This window comes from Drosophila takahashii, chromosome 2L (genome assembly GCF_030179915.1).
Source record: "Drosophila takahashii strain IR98-3 E-12201 chromosome 2L, DtakHiC1v2, whole genome shotgun sequence".
Lineage (NCBI taxonomy): Eukaryota > Metazoa > Arthropoda > Insecta > Diptera > Drosophilidae > Drosophila > Drosophila takahashii.
In genome coordinates, this window is record NC_091678.1 from 10,866,662 (window position 1) to 10,884,909 (window position 18,248).

Here is an 18,248-nt window from a genome sequence, read left to right on the forward strand (position 1 = left end):
TTAATTAACTTTTATTTGATTTTTTTTTGTACGGGTTTAAAACTGCTTATGATATCTTTCGCACTTAACAATGGTCTGCATTTTGATGTCCTCATTACTCTTGATTTCTACACTTGCGGCCAGGCTTATTTGGTTTTTGCCATCTTGGCCGGACAAAAAAAGAGGAGCAATTCTCCGTATATCCGTCAGTCAGTCAGTCAGTCGAGTCATCGATCCATCAGCCATTCAATCATTCACTCATTTCGACTGTTGTCACTCACTCACACTCGAGTGGAAGGAAGGAGCAGATGGGGCAGGGGCAGGAGAGAGCCGAGGCAACCACGTTGCACGATTCCGTGGTGCGCTTGAATGAAAACAAACTGATATTTGCCTGACACTTGAGATTGATTGTCATCCATCAAGGGAGCTGCTGCTGTCGTCTGGGTGAGTGATTGAATGGCAAGGATGCGCTGTTTGCATTTCGAATTTACATGCCTGCCCCGTCCTCGTTCCCATCTTGACTACCCACTTTCCACCAAACCTCCGATGGCGTGCCCCTCCTCAGCATTTGGGCGTTGGCCTGAATTGATATTCAATTACGAGTCGAGTCTGGCGTTTTATTTTGCCAGCCCAAGAGGATTAAGTCCGAAGGCTGTGGCTTTCACACTCGGTCCTCAAGATGCTTGACCAACGTCTCCATTACCTGGCGACCTGGCTAAAAGTGATGGGCCTGCTTGTTTGCTTTGGCATGTGTTGGCCGGCAGTCAGAACCGCAGAAAAGCTGCCACTTTCGATTGGCCTTCTCGAGAGTCATGTGGTCAGGCAGCAGCTGTTAAGTTGACATGTGATATCCAACTTACACGAGAGATGCTTGAGTCAGTGAAAGGGATAATTGTTTTTCTTATTTTTATTGCGAGCAAAGCAATCTCTAGCCTCTATATCAATTCACGCACTTGTCATAAAAGTCCCACACGCATTTTTTCAAATTGAATTTCTACACCGTCTCAATTGGAATTGTATATCAATTTGTTTTAATTAAAAAAAGTTTACATCGGCTATTCATTGAAAACGTTGTTTTACCATGTAATATCAATTTGTTGCAATTTATTTCCAATCAATAACAAACAGAAATTTCAATTATTTATCAAGGCTTTTGAATGACGGTCGAACATTTAAGTTCAACATATACGTTACAGCCAATAAATCTACATTGCTGTTGGAATTGTTTAACATACGACATTTTATTAGATCATAATTGATTGGTAATACTTCTTCTCAACTTGCTAAGCAGAGTGATTTTGAAATTTAATTAAACAGATTGTTTTGACTAATGATCAACTGTCAAAGATCATTAGGATTTTATTTTTCACCATGTATGTATTTATTATTTTTACCTAATCAGAACACCCATCCTAAATCCAGTCGGTCCTCATCCACTGCCTCATTCAAAGACAAAAGACAAATACAAATTTTTCATTTCTTCTGATCGGTTTCCCCCTGAAACCGCCGGCCATTTTCGAATCGACCAAGTAGCGCATAAAGAAATTGAATTCATTAAACATTAGCTTCCTGACACGATCGTCGCCGAGCCTGCGCCGCCGGCAGAGACCTTAAAACATTTAGTGTCGCAATATGCAAATCCATAAATTTTCTGCCCCAGACAGGAGGGAAATGAGGGGATGCGGAGATGCAGAGATGGAGACCCAGTCCTCGGTTGTCGGAGACAAGACATACACACGCGATAAAGAAATTCGATTAGGCATCAATTTTAAATGAGACGCATTCCCCCTGCCCCATCTATCCTCTTTTCCTCTCTTCGTGGCAGGCCGCCTGCTGTGGATGCCACGTAACCTGATATGGTGACACTCGTCCGTCGTTCACGTCGTCGTCGCGGTTGCAATCTAATTTATGACTTAATTATCGGGCCATATTTAATGTGTCCAATAAACTAGTCTACAAAATTATACCAACACGTCGTTGTTTAGGCTTTGCCGCGATCTGCGATGCACTGAGAACGACAATCGAATGGAAGGATATTATTTAAAAGCGACACACAAATTAATTTTTAAGAATATAGGATTTTAATCTTGGTAACTGATCGAAATAACATACATCCTCAGAAAGTGTTTCCACCTGATAATAATATAGTTTTATTATAGTACTTTAAATGTTTTTAAGAATGCCTAACTAAAAAATCTAATTCAATTCTATAAAATATTTTATTTGGATTTGAGTAAACATATTTTAAAGACACATTTTTAAGTGTATTTTAGTTTTGAAAAAAATCTATGTTAAATTTTTATATGAATGAGAAAGTCTTAGACAGATATTTTCAAGGTCTCGAGTTCATTCATCTAAAGTAATTTAAGTTTGTAATTTTTTTCAGTGCCGCGGACTCGGTTAGCCTTTGCTTAATGCGTAATCGGAGCGCGGGGAACTTGAATTTCAGCAACTCAACTCGCCAACTGTCCGTGGTGTGGCCTCCTTTAATTCTGCGGCCATCAATTTGCTTTTAAATGCAACAATTTGGTTGCCATTGCGGCGGCACCACCGACAGAGTCCGCACCACGTCATCGTCACCGCAGCAGCAGCATGCAGCATTATTTTTTTTAAATACGTATTTTGTTTTTATTTTGGTAGTGTGGACGCTATGGTCGCTCGGGCTTGGCTTGCTGGTTCAGCAATAAAAATTTCGTGAAGTGGCAATAAAATTCCATTTAAAATGGCAGCGATTATGTCTCAACAGACCATTAAAGTCACTCAAATGACAACTACTACTTAGGCACTCACAGCCAACACACACCGCACCACTTTCAGCATCGCCTTGGACGGACGCACAGCAGCATTTATTTTGTATTTTTCTTCTTATATTTTCTGTAGCTTTTTTTGCTCCTTCTGTGTTGATCGTGGCTCGCAGATCGCGACATTTGATGACGGGCGCCGGACTTGGAAGTTGAACGTTGTCGCACAGTGGGGCACATTTTATTGCCTTGGGTGGTGGCGATCCACCATCCACCGGTGATCCACTTGCGTGGGTGTCGCCATCAACAATGTGGTTCGTCGGCGATCGGAAATGGCATTGGAAAGTTTAGCTCACCAAATTTGGGATCACTTTTGACTATAATACCTCTATCAAAATTAACATCTCAATGATGTTTATTTTTAGAAATAGCTGTGAGTGAAAAAGGTCAAGTAGTAAATAAATAATTTGTACAGTTACATAGCTTTTTGTTTTATGTTTTCAAGTTAATACTGTATTATACAGTATTTGTTTCCCTTACATGAATTTATTCCTAATGATTTCCTGACTTGTGAGCAACCCCAAATCTGTGTGTTCAGGCTCTTGAAATTCAATTACCTTTTAGACCCCAGTCGCCTCATCAAGACTTTAAAACTCCAACCAAATTGCATTTTTGGTTCCCCCGTTTTTCTTGTGTGCTCAGCTGAAAAGTGGACGAAACTACCCCAGTGCGAATTTCCTGCTGACTTTGCATTTTATTATTTGATGGTAGTCTGGTTGCCACCATCACCGCGTCCTTGCGCTCAGTATTACAAGCTCGTTTTAGCAAACGACTTTGCCTGCTTATGGCCCGACTTCCTGACCATTTTGGCACTGTGCACTTTCCCGGCTTATGACATCTTCGTCGACGTGCATCGTTTAGATAAGTGAATTTTTTCCTCAGCACGCAAAGGTTCTATAATTTAATTGTTCAGTTTTACTCACAGAATTTACATGCCCCGTGCTCAGTAGAAATCCCTTTGGTTACCATGCACCAGTGAAACCCAATACAGAAAGGATGTTTGCTCTTCCATTCGAAATTTAATGCCAAAATGTGACTTTCGAGTGGTTCGAAACAACAAAAAAGAGCGAGAAATACCAACCCATCGTCCTCTATCCTCCAGACCTCGACTCCAGTTGATCCTCATTAGTGGTCACATGTCAGCCTGACGCGCATTTGCTGTATAATTTTGTCATTCATCATTTTTCGCCCATTTCATTTTGTGCTACATGCCCAAGGACTCGTATTTCACGCTCATCCCTCCAATCCTGTCCCTCTTCCCCCGCCGAGTGGTGTCATCTTTTTCAGCGTCGGATGACATGTGACAACAATTTGGAACCGTTGTCATTGTCGCTGGTAGCTGTTTTGCTGTGACACCTCCCCAGCATTCCCCTCCAGAAATTTCCGGGGCCAGTGGCTCGCTGCTCAGCTAGGTGTGATTTTCAACAAGTACGTTCATTTTTCTGCTTCGGTTTTCCCTTTTTCCTACGCATCTCTTCGACCGTGAGCCTGTGATATATTACCCGCCCAAAAAACGAAAAACACGGCGCACGAGTGAGTGATGAGTGACTGAATGGGCCACACTAATGAGGGGACCGAGTGCTGGTCAGCAACTGTCAGTTGGCATGAAAATGTATGACATTCGCGTAGGTGTGTGTCTGATTAGCCAACGAAATTGGATGGCGACAAAAATATTTATCATTGCGTTTTTTGAAGAAAAGCCTTGGATAATAGATAATACCTCAGATATATTACATCAAAATAGTTTCTCAAGCAAAAGATTGGATCAGGATGTTTTCGTTTTATGGACTTTCCGGTTTTATGTTGGGCATTTTGGTGGACGAATTTTGCATAGCATATTTGTGACTCAGTTATTGCCGGGAAATTCTGCCGCGGGCTCACATGAAGCATCGGTGGTTCAGTGGTAGAATGCTCGCCTGCCACGCGGGCGGCCCGGGTTCGATTCCCGGCCGATGCAAACGGATTTTTTTTACTTTATTTTCTTTTTATAAATTATGAAATTATATTTTTAGAAAACAAAGGCAGAATAATAAATGGCTTATTTTAACTAAGCCATTTAATACTCGTCACTTATATTGGGAAATTTTGACGCATTAAAACATGAAGCATCGGTGGTTCAGTGGTAGAATGCTCGCCTGCCACGCGGGCGGCCCGGGTTCGATTCCCGGCCGATGCAAACAATTTTTTTTTATTTTTTAGTGTGGATGTTATATAAATATTTTCTTTGGCTTATCTAGTAAAATACCCTTTAAACTTTAGACAAACTAACCGGAAGCTTGCTAAAATAATTAGTAAAAAATTAATGTCAGTGCCAATTAATCTAACAGAAACAAGAATTCTAATATTTAAAAAAGTAATTTGCATCGGCCGGGAATCGAACCCGGGCCGCCCGCGTGGCAGGCGAGCATTCTACCACTGAACCACCGATGCTGTTGGGAAAATCTGTGTTTTCCATGCAAAAATTTTCCTTTTCGCAGATAAATTGGCGAAGATCTCTGCAGAGGATTCACCTTTGGTTAGAAAACCGGATTTCAAATGTAACCAGTCACACAAGACATGCCGAAACGGGTTTTTGGGTACCAACTTATGTAATGTTTGTGGCTTTAAATACAGTTGGGGATGGCTACAAAATACAAAATTAGATAAAATATACACAAAATATTTAAAAAAAAAAATCAAAAAAAAAAATTTAATTTGCATCGGCCGGGAATCGAACCCGGGCCGCCCGCGTGGCAGGCGAGCATTCTACCACTGAACCACCGATGCTTCATGAATTTGGTAGTCAGATTACCCAGCCATAAGCTTATAATCAGCTGGCCTACCAGCTGTTCTAAAATTAAACCAGAGAGATAAGATTAATTAACTTTAATAGTATTAAATAAATATAGAAGTCAAAAATAACTATTTTGGTACTCATTTTGCAACTCTTCTCAAATTTAATAAAACATTTAGTATAAGTACCAGAGCTTGTTAAATATCGTTTTTCCCAAGGCAAGGAATACAGAAATATACAATTTTACTTCCCAGAATCCCCGGCTCATCCAAACTTGAAAGACGAGTACCAATGACAACCGTCTATTAACTTCTGTGAACTCAAACATCCATCTAAGAGCCTATTAGCAACCAGAGCTCAACTATTCATGGACGCAAACAAACAAACCTCTCAGGATACGCGGGCATCAAGAGCCCATAATTAAGGTAACCTGAGCTAATTTTCCGAGCACACCGCACCGCGACAGGACAGACAACAATTGTCGCCAGATTTTCAACCGTTCCTGCCAAACAACCCTTCCAGGCAGGATGTCCATCATCTGACAAGCCCAGCCCAACCCAACCGAACCCTTTGTGTCCCTGGCCCCGTTGACAAGCGTTGAAAAATATCAAATTTCATGCAATTTCATTGTGAAGTGGTGGCAGGAGTTGCGAAGAGCAAAACCAAAAGAAAGCCAACCAACGCTAATATAGAATCGTAAACATTTCGACTACGTTATACCACCTAAGTAATTAAACACATCTTGAAACTAAGGGAAAACCCAAATAAAGTGTATCGTATGGGTATCCCAAAATTATATTTCACTATTTGTTTCTATATATATAGAGAATTTACTACTCTTTGAATTTTTTAGTAATCATATTTATACCCTTGTAGAGGGTAGTATAATTTCAGTCAGATGTTTGCAACGCAGTGAAGGAGACGTTTCCGACCACATAAAGTATATATATTCTTGATCAGCACCAATAGCCGAGTCTATCTAGCCATGTCCGTCTGTCCGTCTGTCCGTCTGTCCGTTTCTATGCGAACTAGTCTCTCAGTTTTAAAGCTATCGCGATGAAACTTTCCCGAAGGTCTTCTTTCTATTGCAGGTAGTACATATGTCGGAGCCAGCCGGATCGGACCACTATATCTTAAGGCTCCCAAACAAATATAAGAAAATTCATTGTAACTTTGTAGGAAGTAGGCGTTTTGATTCTTGACTTAAAAACAAAATTGAAATAAATCGAAACGCTGAATCTGGAATCCCTGGAACTGCACGGAGTGAGTATTCTTTTATCTACAAGGGTATATAAGCTTCGGCTGGCCGAAGGTAGCTTCCTTTCTTGTTTTCATATATTGTAATGCTGATCCCTTCAAACAGATGTTTGAGTGGTACATCCCCTTTTTCCTGCTGATTACAGGGTACAATAAAACGCGATGTGGCGCGGGAATTGAGGGAAATATGACGATGGTTTTTGAGTGACAGCAGCGCGGCAACACCTAATTCAATTTAACAATTCATTTATCATAATCAGGCATCAAGCCGTTGTCACTCACAATTACGATCAAGCCGTAGTGAAGGCGCAGAAAAAAGGCCAACAAAAGGACGCCAGGAATCTTCCCCTCAATCTTTTCCTTGCCGTTCTTCTTCGGTGTCGCCTGATTGCCCCGCGCTACTCGTCTTACTCTTCCTCATCGTCATCCTCATTGTCCTTTTGGTCGTCAGTCCTCAGCCTTCCTGTCTCCGTCGCTTCCTGCCAGCCTGCCTGGGATTCGCTATCTGTCACTTGGCTGCCAGCGGTGCAACGCAGCACGAAGTCCAACCAGTCGGCGGCGAAACAGCCAACAACTCATTGTCAGTTAAATGTTGAGAGCTACTCACATTTTAAATGAGACAACAGCGAAACAGCTGCGAGGCCCAAACGACTGGCAGGAGACAGGAGAAAATCGAGAAAATCCATATCAGTCGAAACCGTTGCAGGTACCAAAGATATGTGCCGCATAAATTATGGAATAATGCTTTATCCAAAATAATCTGATAAAGATAATAACTATGATAATTAATTATAATATTACAATAAAATGTAATTCATTAATTTAAATCTTACAATTAATAAATGCATTAATTTATATATTTTTTTAGGAGCTCTAAAATCATAAAAATATTTTTGTAGCAACCAATATGTCACAATTTGGGTTTCTAAGAGATCTTCGCCCAAAATGTCCTCACTTATTCGGTGTACGTAAGCCAGCACATGTGCATATTACACATTTCGTGTTGCATTTCTCTTTGCTCAACTGCCACTTCCACTGGCCATTAATTTAACGGCCAGCAGCAGTGACAGGGGAGGCACCCAAGCGGCCCCTTGTGTTACGTTGCAGCGTTACGTTACGTTAGTACCCCCTTTTCGACGTCCCTGCCCGGTCTCCGTGTGCCACTATCTGTTTGGGTCGTAGTCGCAGCACCCCCAGTCTCGCTCCCTTCGAGCCCTTTTCGAGCTGTCAGCCAACAATGCTTTCACTGTCAGAAACAGCAGAGTTGTTGCTGCTGCTGTGCAATTTGTTATACGTTGCAATTGTTGTTGCTGCCGCCGTTGTGGATTTTTATAACAATTTCTACCATATTTCCACTCTTCTGTAGACTGAAGACGTGGGCGGGGTGAATGGGGCATATAAGGATGGTCACATGTCAACAACAACGATGCATTCTGACAGCCCAATGACATTTTCTACATTTTCGTAAATTGCTTCGATTTGTTTGGGAGCCTTGTTGTTGCTGCCATCGCGGGTGTGTTATATGACCGAAAGCGAAATGGGTCCCCACTGCGTTGTGTAATGGCAACATGGGAGGGATGTGACATCCACGTGCACATATTTATTTATATAGATTTTTTATCGGCTGCACATTTTTGCAAACGCGGATGAGGAGCTTTGTGAACCTTTAAGTTCGTCTTTGGGCACCATTGATTTTGGGGGCAATCTTTATAAATTTTATTATTAGTTTTCACATTTTTCCCAAAACTCTTTCATCACTTTTAATATCAACGACTTCCTCCCCATTTATGTTTTTATTATAGTCATAAATTCTCATTAAATGTAGATATTTGGTACATTTACTTACACAGTTCTCTTTTATGTTAATTCGATTTGATGGCTTTTTTGAATATGTATGTTTATAAATTTCAGCTGGCTTCTATAATGATCTACACGCGCCCACCACATTAACCCCATTGCAAGCGTTTGTTTCGGCTATAAAATATGAGCCAACACGGCACTTAATTCTCAACGAAGCATTCTTTGCAACAGCCCCTTGCACTGAAATTAAGGCTGTCAAAAGTATGCTGAATGCGTTCTATAAATACACTTTAAACATATTTTAATTCCCAAGAAAGCTGAAATACACTGAATATTTTAGATTTTAAATCTTTCTTTACTGTCAATTGCCTACGTTCATAATAAGTTAATTTAGAACATCTTTCTCAGTGCACAAGTGCAACAATGTTGCTTGCCATTGTGTTTAGCAATAGCCTTTGAGGTTGTGAGGTTGTGAGCTTGTGCCAAATTGAATGGATCATAAAGCAAAGACACAATAAACGCAGCATGCGCGATTTGCAGAATAACTCTTGGATGACCGAGAGTACAGTCCCAGTACCTTGCGAAAAGTTCTATTTAATAATATTATATATGCATGGCCAGGCCGTCAGACTAATTGACTCATAAATTAGCCAAAGGACGTGGACCCCCTAATCCTCCGACGTTTTCGCTTTTATAAAATCTTGACAAATTCACCCGCATGTCTGTGACACTTGGACATCAAGCACGGGGTCTGAGAAATCATGATGGGAACTGCGACAGACAGTGACACAAAGTGCATTTGACAAATGACATTTCACAGACTGCCAGACACACACAATCCCAAGGGTTGATATTCAAGGGAGGGCGACGGGCGGGAGGGCAGGGACCACATTCTGGGGGCCCATCAAAACCAAAGTGTTTTTAAGTGAATTAGTTTCCTCTGATTTTTTCCTTTAAGTGCCCTTTGGTGGGGTAGCGTGATTAGAGAAAGGAATTGGGCTTAAAATAATTAAATTTATGCTATCTTTTTATATTCCCTTTACCGTGAGTAGATCCTTATAATACACATAAGAAACATTAAGAAAAAGATACTATTGCAAATATATTTCATAACTAATTCTATGTTAACCTTGGTTTATAAGGCATTTAATATTCGTTGATTATATTTTTTTTGTTAATGGACTGCTTACAAGTACTTTGTGCTCCCCTCAAAAATATATATTTCTTATTTTTATGAAGTTTTCGGTTTTTTTCATTCTTTTATAAGCTTTTCGCCGTTCAGCGATTCGCATTGCCATCACCGTCGTCTCCTTCGCCGAAAAGAAGATCTCAATTTCCACTTCAATTTGTCTGCTGTCACTGGTAATTGAGTTCAATTTACAATAATATGCTCCGACGTTCGTGCGGCTGAGCGCCAGCTGGGAGGCAGGGACATCCAACCAGATGAAGCGGGCGGTGTGGCAAGTGTACGAATGTCTTGCGATTGCAATTTGTACCCGCTGACTCCGGACTCCCGACTCCACAATACATACTCCCCGACCCCTGGGATTCTAAAGTCACCGCGGCATCTCTTTGGGGGTCAATGGCGGTGGTCAGGGGGTTCAACAGTTTTCAATCGAGGGGGCGTGACAGCCAGAGGGGTGGAATAGAAATTGTAATTGATGCCTTGGATATTGATGGCACTTGGTGGATTTGAAGAGGTTTGCATTACAAGAACAGTTAGATTATTCAATGGATGGGCGTTATTCCTACATTTATATTTGGCATTGTTCTGAAAAAAATGTTATGACAAGGACTGCCAAATTTAAATCAAATACGGGTATTAACAACTATGATTTTTTTTGATATTTTTTAAGTCTTCATTTATAAATTTTAGCTATATGCATTTCTCTAATTCCTCTACTTTTTACTATTTTGTTTAATTATTAGTTTAATTACAATGGCGGTTATTTGCCAGCCAATTCCGTTAAGAAAAGGAAGTTTAGGGCAGTTACAATGTTACGTTTCCTGGACACCAAATAATAAACCCTTTGTTATCGCCAAGTCGTTGCCCACTTCACTGAATGGGTAAAATTTTTGCAAACTTTTCAAATAAAGCCAAAGAAATCTACGAAGACCTTAGCAGGGGGCTGGGGAACAGGGGTTGCTAAGCTGGTTTCGGGTTCATGCATAGAGCATAATAAATCTTTTTAACGAAAACAATAAATCGCATTTCACGCATACTCTAACACGGGCCCAAACACACAGATACCGGGGAAGCCAAAAATAATAATGGCAAGACCTAGAAACGGCTGGGAAAAGAGAAGCAAAAGGAGCCCGGCTAAGAGCAGCGAAGGTAAACCCTTTAGCCCGAAGAAAATTGTAGAATTTATGCATTGGGTGGAGGAATTCTCGCCGAGAGACAACGAAAACCCATGGGCCAAGTAATTTCTCAGCGTGAAGCAGTCAGCGAGTTTCCTCTTTAGAAAAAAAAAAACACTTAGTGCAATTTTTATACTCTGGGAGAGGGTAGTTTTCACTTGTCGAAAACGTAAAATTTTAGGACTTTAAAAATTACGATGTTTTAAATTTTTAGTGGCAATGTATTAATTAAATTTTTCATTTTAAAAGATGTTGAAACATAACCATGTAAATAATAGTAAAGTAGTATTTAGTGGCGGATCTAGGATTTTGTTGTGGGGGGTGATATAAGAACAAATTTTTTGTTGCATACTTTTTTAATACCAAAATTCGTTCCATTTTTCACCCGAGTGGGGGTGATATATCACCCATATCACCCCCCGTGGATCCGCGCATGGTAGTATTGGTTTTCTATATTTCTATAAATTTGTACTTATTATTTTATTTAATTACTCGTATATTTCTTTAAGTTATAGCAATTTCAAAACCGCATAAAATATTTATCTATATGGAGCTATTTCTCGAAAAGGTACACGGTATTCCAAAAGAGTGACTCCTGTCATTTAGGGTTTTTACCTATCCAAGTGCGGCAGTTAGCCAGTGTGAGTGTGATTACACCTACTTGAAGTCATATATCTTTCACTTTGCGCTTTCAACAGTTTGTGACGTCGTCTCCGTCTACACATTTATCCTCCACTCCACTCGAGGGGGCGGTTAACAAAAGCTCTTTGATATACCGCCAGCAACTCGACGCGACTCGACTTTCGAGACATGCTACCAACACTTGAGCCCTATATGTATATATACCATACCATACCCTCGCCTCATTTGCTGCTGCCTCTGCCTCTGCCCGAAAAGCTCAGAAGTGGGCATGTCAGCGAAAATCACCGTAAATTTTCCGCATTGTTTAAAATTTATTACACTTTCAGATTTGCCAACGAACCGCACCGAACGTGGAGCGCAAGATGCCTGACTGGGGGTGTTGGTGTGGTTGATGAGGAAGTCGTTCGGGGCACGCCCTTTGTTTGCCGGGGTTTCTCCGGGGCCGCCTGCTATCTCTGACATGTTGCTGTCTAATAAGTGTAACCAGTAATTTTCTTATCACTTAACCTGACTCATGTACCTACCACCTCCCACCCTACAAACACATGGGACCTTCCTTGACTGTTTTAATTTGAATATTTAAAAATCAAACTACATTTTTTGTATGTGCCTGAAAGCTAAAATAAAGTGCTTAAATAGTTGTTAATAGAGCTTTTATAATAAGAATTAAATAGTACAGTTTAAAACCAAATCAATAGATCCAAATCCAAATCCAATTTTAATTATTATCAGCATACATAGTAAAGAAGAACACTTAACTATAATTACGATATATAATTACTCTGTTCACTTATTTTAAGTACCATTGTTGTCTATTTTATGGGTCGATAACTTCTAACTATTTTCCCGCACTCCACTGGTTTTATATCTCATTATATTCCGCAAGTTGTGCACCGTTTTTTACAACATTTATCGATCTTCGGTGAACGTAAGTTTTACAATTTCCTGAATGCTCAAAAAAAATTGTTACCAAATCACTTTTAATGGAGCATTTAAAAGTAATTTTAAGTTTTATCAGCACATTATAAAAAAAAAGTTTGTCAACTGTGTGTATAATAACACTGTGCAACATTTTTAGGGTTATAAAATGTAACCGCAATTCTGATTTCATGGGCGGAAAGAACTCATCGAAATAAGCTAAAACCCATTTGGGTTTCTGTGGCTTAGCTCGCGTTTACCTATTATAGCGAGTTAAAGTTTTACATACAAAATTTATTTGTAACGGCCATATCTTGTAAACCGATTAAAATTTCACTTTCAAGTCTTCAGTGATTATGTAGCTATGAACCCAAGGAACTAAATTGACAAATGACTCTTGCGCACTTAGCCCCTAGTGCACCTAGCGCGTTAAAGAACAAATTTGCCTAATTTTTCGATTTTTAACGCGCTAAGTGTACGTCTTCGCAAGAGTCATTTGTCAATTTAGTTCCTTGGGTTCATAGCTACATAATCACTGAAGACTTGAAAGTGAAATTTTAATCGGTTCACAAGATATGGCCGTTACAAATAAATTTTGTATGTAAAACTTTAACTCGCTATAATAGGTAAACGCGAGCTAAGCCACAGAAACCCAAATGGGTTTTAGCTTATTTCAATGAGTTCTTTCCGCCCATGAAATCAGAATTGCGGTTACATTTTTCATGTTGCACTGTGTAATAAGGCACCTTTGTTTCTAAATAAATGTATTCTCTCCACACATTTTGTTTATTGTTACTTATGCTTTCCGCAGTCAAATCATTCAGCTTCCTTTCAAATGAGCTTCGGATATAAAAATATACAATCAGTTGTGATCATTGTGATCCTCTGTGTTATTATGGAAGTAAGCAGAATTTAAGATAGAATAAAATACACAACGTGAATTGTTTCTGTCAATTTATTATTTATTTTTGGAGTAGATCACCTCTCATGTGGAGTTTACCAACGTCAAATGCACTTCATCCGACGTTAAGTTCGTTAATTATGAGGTCTGCCGTTTAAAGTCTGTGAACAGGACCTACAAATATGTTTCTGTAAAATCGAGACTTTACAAGCTACCGATTACCAATGCCACAGTTCGTAATAAAAACCATTTACAAAAAAAAATAAGTGTTCATCAGAATCTTGTGCTTCCAGATCAACATTTCACTGTTCAAGCGACTAAATGGCTATAAACCATTCCTCTACAATGTTTCTGTGGATGCTTGTAGATTTTTGCAGATTCAGAAATCCAACCCTGTCGTGAAATATCTTTTTAATTTGTTCCTCACTCACTCAAATGTAAAAAATCCAAGTTGTCCTTTCAGTGTAAGTACGAACACAAGAACCTTTTTATGTCATGTCAAAATATGTTTGTTTCAGCTTTCTTATGTTACTGTGGATAAGCTTACTACTAACTTTCTGAATAATCAGTTTTCGAAGGTTTTGCCAGTTCCTGAAGGCGACTACCTGTTTGTATTCAAATGGTTCTCCGATAACATTTATCGTTCTTCGGTTAACGTTTATTCAACAATTTCTTGAATTAATAAAACTTTTTATTCATACATTTTAAACCATTTTTCATTTTAGGTATGTTTACTCTAGTTTTACGTTTTGTAAAAAATTGTGTTACAAAATCACTTTTAATAGAGCATTTAAAAGTAATTAAAAGTTTTATCAGCATACAATTTAACCAAAAATTAAGCTCTAAGTGTATCATAACATGGGAGTTTAATTACTAAATACATATAATTATTTCCTTCACCCATTTAGTTTATAGTTAATTTTTTGGATGGGTCACTATTGACCGAGTTTTCCGCAGTCTACTGATTCGCAGTCGTTTAAAATGGTCTTCGGATGTAAACAATGCGTGCTAATCGTTGTGATCCTTTGTGTCATTGCAGAAGTAAGTATTATTTAATTAATAGGACAACAAGCAATACAGAGTGATTTATGCACAAATTTAAAATGTACCTTTATCTTTGTTTTAGATCGCCTCTAGAGTGGAGTTCAGCAACATCAAATGCACTTCCCATGACCTTGAGTTTGTTGCCTATGAGGCTTGCTATTTAAAGTCGGTGAATAGGACCTACAAATATGCTACTGTGAAATCGAGATTGCTTAAACTACCCATTACCAATGCCATAGTTCGTATATAGACAATTTTTTAGATTCACGTTTTCATTTAAAACATGTTATTTTAGATCAACATCGCATTGTTCCAGAGATTAAATGGCTATAAGCCATTCCTATACAATGTTTCCGTAGATGCCTGTAGGTTTTTAAAGACGAAAAGATCGAACCCTGTCATCACATATCTTCTTAATTTGTTTGTTCGTCACTCAAATTTGTTAAATACAACTTGCCCTTATAAGGTAAGTCCGCCAAGATTTTCTGTAATAAGCCCATATCTGCAATATTTTTTTTAGCAGCCGTATATTAATGTGGAAAAGCTTACTGCCAGCTTCCTGAATAATCAAATGACAAATGTTCTGCAGTTTCCTGAAGGCGACTATCTTTTTGAAAGCAAATGGTTTAATAATAAAACTCACCGATCTACGGTGAACGTATATGTTACTATTAACTCCTAAGTTGCATAAATATAAATGTTTTAAAATATATGAAAACTCATATTATATTTTTACTTCCCTTTTTATTTGGCATCTGAATTTAATCAAAGAAAAAACCCTTAAGTGAAATGAAAACTATCGAAATATTCTTTAATCAAAGCAAAGTTTATTGAAGTCAGTCAGTAGGATATAAACTACGCCTTTATAAAAACGAGAATATTTATTTTAGCCATTAACAATGCCACAGTCCCTTTAAAACATTCTAATTAAATTATAATTATATACACTCTTTTTAGTGAAACAAAAATACAAAATACTTCAGTGTGTACCACATACTATTTTTAAATAAATAAACGGGGGTTTTTACAATTTGAAATTGTTAAATATATTTTACAAAGCTTTTTTGCCACTTCCTGGATGTGCTAATATTTATGACAGCATAGACCCATTTTAAGTGATAAATTTACAAATCGGATACATAAATATTTAACTAAATACTAATGCCGTAATGTTATCCCATAAGCCGGCAGAGTGGCTGAGTATAATTTATGCATAATTTTCGGCTAATCCATATTTCATGTCGGACAACTGCATTGGCTTGTGGACAAACTCTGCGCTATCAAAAACATCCTGTTTTTGCGGAAAGCCCATTTATAAAATATATAGAGCCACGGCTATGTGTGCCCAATAGATAGGGGTGAATAAAAAAGAACTAAGCCAGAACCATACTCGAATTTCGAGTCTAAGCTCCGACTGCATCCGCTTGTAAATCATATTAAAATATTTATGCTGCCGCCCGACGTTTCCCCCGATGTTGCATTATTTTTTGCCGTTTGCTTTTCACATTTTGTTGGGCCACCGATAAATTGTGAACAAATGACATTATGCACATGTGCTCCGGTATCTGTGTATGTGCGGTTTATTTAGTGCATTTAGATAAAGCGAGCGAAAATGTCAACTTTTGCGACTATTTTTCGTGTTCGTAAGTTTGTCGGTACTCGGCACTGACACTGCCACACTGCTACTGCAACTGGCTGCAATTATCGTGCAACAAATCATGGCAACAGTGGTTATTGTTGCTGCCGCCGCCGTAGTTTATGGCATTAGTTGTGTTAATTTATGTCCCATTTATGAAATATTTACAAATTTTTCAGCTATTATTTCTGCAGCGCAGATTTCTCACACCCACTGCCCGATCCGCCTCCCTTGGCTACTTTTTGCCTTATCGCCATGGCACAAAAATAAAATATATTTTGTAAACCATTTTTCAGCTCAATTCAGTGGGGATCGGTTCGGATCTGTTCGTTTCGGTTGGGTTATTTATGAGATTTTGGCTGCCCGCTCTCTATGACCTCCGCCGGATGTTTAGTCGCAGTCACTTTTGTTGTTTGCCAGCGGAGGTTGGGACTTATAATATTTATTAAAATTATGCATACGATTTGGCGTTTAATTTATGTAATGACGGTTAAAGAGAGAGTCGGTTCCATTGAGTGGCTGGACAATGCATGTGTCATTAGTCCTAAAACCAGTGTCTGAATAATTAATATCAATTGGCTGAAATTTAAGGGATGACTAAATGGATGGGAGGGAATAACTTTATTTTTAGAAAATAAATGTAAAATATAAATATTTTAATATATAATCGGTATTACTTTACTTGTATAGAGTTTGATAAAAGATCTTATTAAGAACCCAGAGTAGCTAGCCTGCGTCATATATCTCCTGGTCTTCGTTGTCTATAACTCCACTCGTTCTACAATCGATTTCTCATTACACAAAACACATTTTCCAATTTATCTTCCATCGCAACTTATCAACCATTGACCGAGTCCAGACTTGGCAAGACCAGAGCCAGTGTCACAACAATCTCCTATCGATTCCCAGCACAATTGCGCTTGATTAAGATGCTGATGGTGCCCCCTGGCCACCTCGCTGGCTCTCCCATTTGCTGGCTGTTGTGTAAATGTTTGTGTTATTGATTAATTACATTTACAACAATCAAAGTTCATTGAGTGATACCAATCAAAACAACGCCAGCGAACATTGGAGGCTATGCAGTGCGATGCAATGAATCTTCAAGTTGAAGTGGCGGGCCCAAATGGACATGGAGCGATCGGAATGAATGGCTGACTGAATGACTGAGTGACTGAATAACTGACTGAGTGAGTGACTGAAAGAGCGGAGAACATGTCTAATGTGGTGTTGCCCCTTGCTGGCTGATTGCTGCATGTTCGGCTTGTCGCTGCTTGTAAGGCATTTGTCTGTTTTGGGCTCCGCGTTGCTTTGATCTTATTTCTTTCTCCTATTTTTCTTCTTTTTTTTTGATCTTCACTCGCTTTGATTGATCAATTAAATTCATTTGTAAACAACTTCTTGCCGACGATGACGCGGCATAAAGAGTACAGATGTATTCCCCATCGGAGGAAGACGGCGTCCTCAAAGAGCGGCGAAGATTTATTTGGTTTTCTATTTTTACGCGGGAGTCGGTCGATCTGCGGGCCGACGGTTAAAGCCACAACAAACGCATCCCGCTGATAATAATTACCAGATGATTTGGCCTATCCGGATAAATTGGTTTTGAGGTTGCAGCTTGTAGCAGGAATTTTTAAATTTGATCGATGCATTTTTAGATTAATATTTATCAGAAGGCTATGTATTTTATTTTTCCTTCATGCTTACAGTAATTTCTGCCACTGTGCTGTTGGCCATGTACTGCAAGTTTATCGTACATTTTTATAGCTGTCAGTGCGTTGGCTGTCAAGTGTCAAAAACATTTGCAGCTTGCAACGCGCCAAATGCAAAATGCAAATGCACTTACGAACGTCTCTCGCCAAATGCCTGACAATGACAGGCCAACAGAAGAAAATACAGAGATATATGTATAAAAAAGTGTGCGACTTGGTCGACGGATTCGCATTGTTCGCCAGATATGTATTACACAAGTCACAGGCAGTCAGCATAACAGCAGTTGGGTTTTACAATAGTTCCTCGTGTTCGAGCAGGGGCACACACATGACTAACCCACCAACTGACTGACGGACTGACTGACTGACTGACTAACCGACTAACCGAACGTATAGTAATGATGATAATGACGGTGCCGCGGGGTTG

General features: G+C 39.1%; 2 protein-coding genes and 4 non-coding genes across 6 annotated transcripts; 4 read left to right on the forward strand and 2 right to left on the reverse strand.

Moving 5' to 3' along the window:
- Positions 1-4,666: 4,666 nt before the first annotated feature.
- On the forward strand, positions 4,667-4,737 carry TRNAG-GCC (transfer RNA glycine (anticodon GCC)). Its single transcript has one exon. It is a non-coding gene; the product is annotated as a tRNA-Gly (tRNA).
- Positions 4,738-4,885: 148 nt separating this feature from the next.
- TRNAG-GCC (transfer RNA glycine (anticodon GCC)) lies at positions 4,886-4,956 on the forward strand. Its single transcript has one exon. It is a non-coding gene; the product is annotated as a tRNA-Gly (tRNA).
- A 183-nt stretch (positions 4,957-5,139) lies between these two features.
- TRNAG-GCC (transfer RNA glycine (anticodon GCC)) lies at positions 5,140-5,210 on the reverse strand. Its single transcript has one exon. It is a non-coding gene; the product is annotated as a tRNA-Gly (tRNA).
- A 265-nt stretch (positions 5,211-5,475) lies between these two features.
- TRNAG-GCC (transfer RNA glycine (anticodon GCC)) lies at positions 5,476-5,546 on the reverse strand. Its single transcript has one exon. It is a non-coding gene; the product is annotated as a tRNA-Gly (tRNA).
- Positions 5,547-13,366: 7,820 nt separating this feature from the next.
- Positions 13,367-14,109, forward strand: LOC108061211 (uncharacterized). The gene is made up of 4 exons (XM_070219749.1): positions 13,367-13,432; positions 13,509-13,664; positions 13,726-13,896; positions 13,951-14,109. Exons 1-4 carry the CDS (start codon positions 13,367-13,369, stop codon positions 14,107-14,109), a joined length of 552 nt encoding a protein of 183 aa, XP_070075850.1.
- Positions 14,110-14,413: 304 nt separating this feature from the next.
- On the forward strand, positions 14,414-15,158 carry LOC108061210 (uncharacterized). Its single transcript, XM_017147293.2, has 4 exons — positions 14,414-14,473; positions 14,559-14,714; positions 14,772-14,942; positions 15,000-15,158. The coding sequence occupies exons 1-4, from the start codon at positions 14,414-14,416 to the stop codon at positions 15,156-15,158; spliced, it is 546 nt and encodes a 181-aa protein (XP_017002782.2).
- The last annotated feature ends 3,090 nt before the right edge of the window (positions 15,159-18,248 follow it).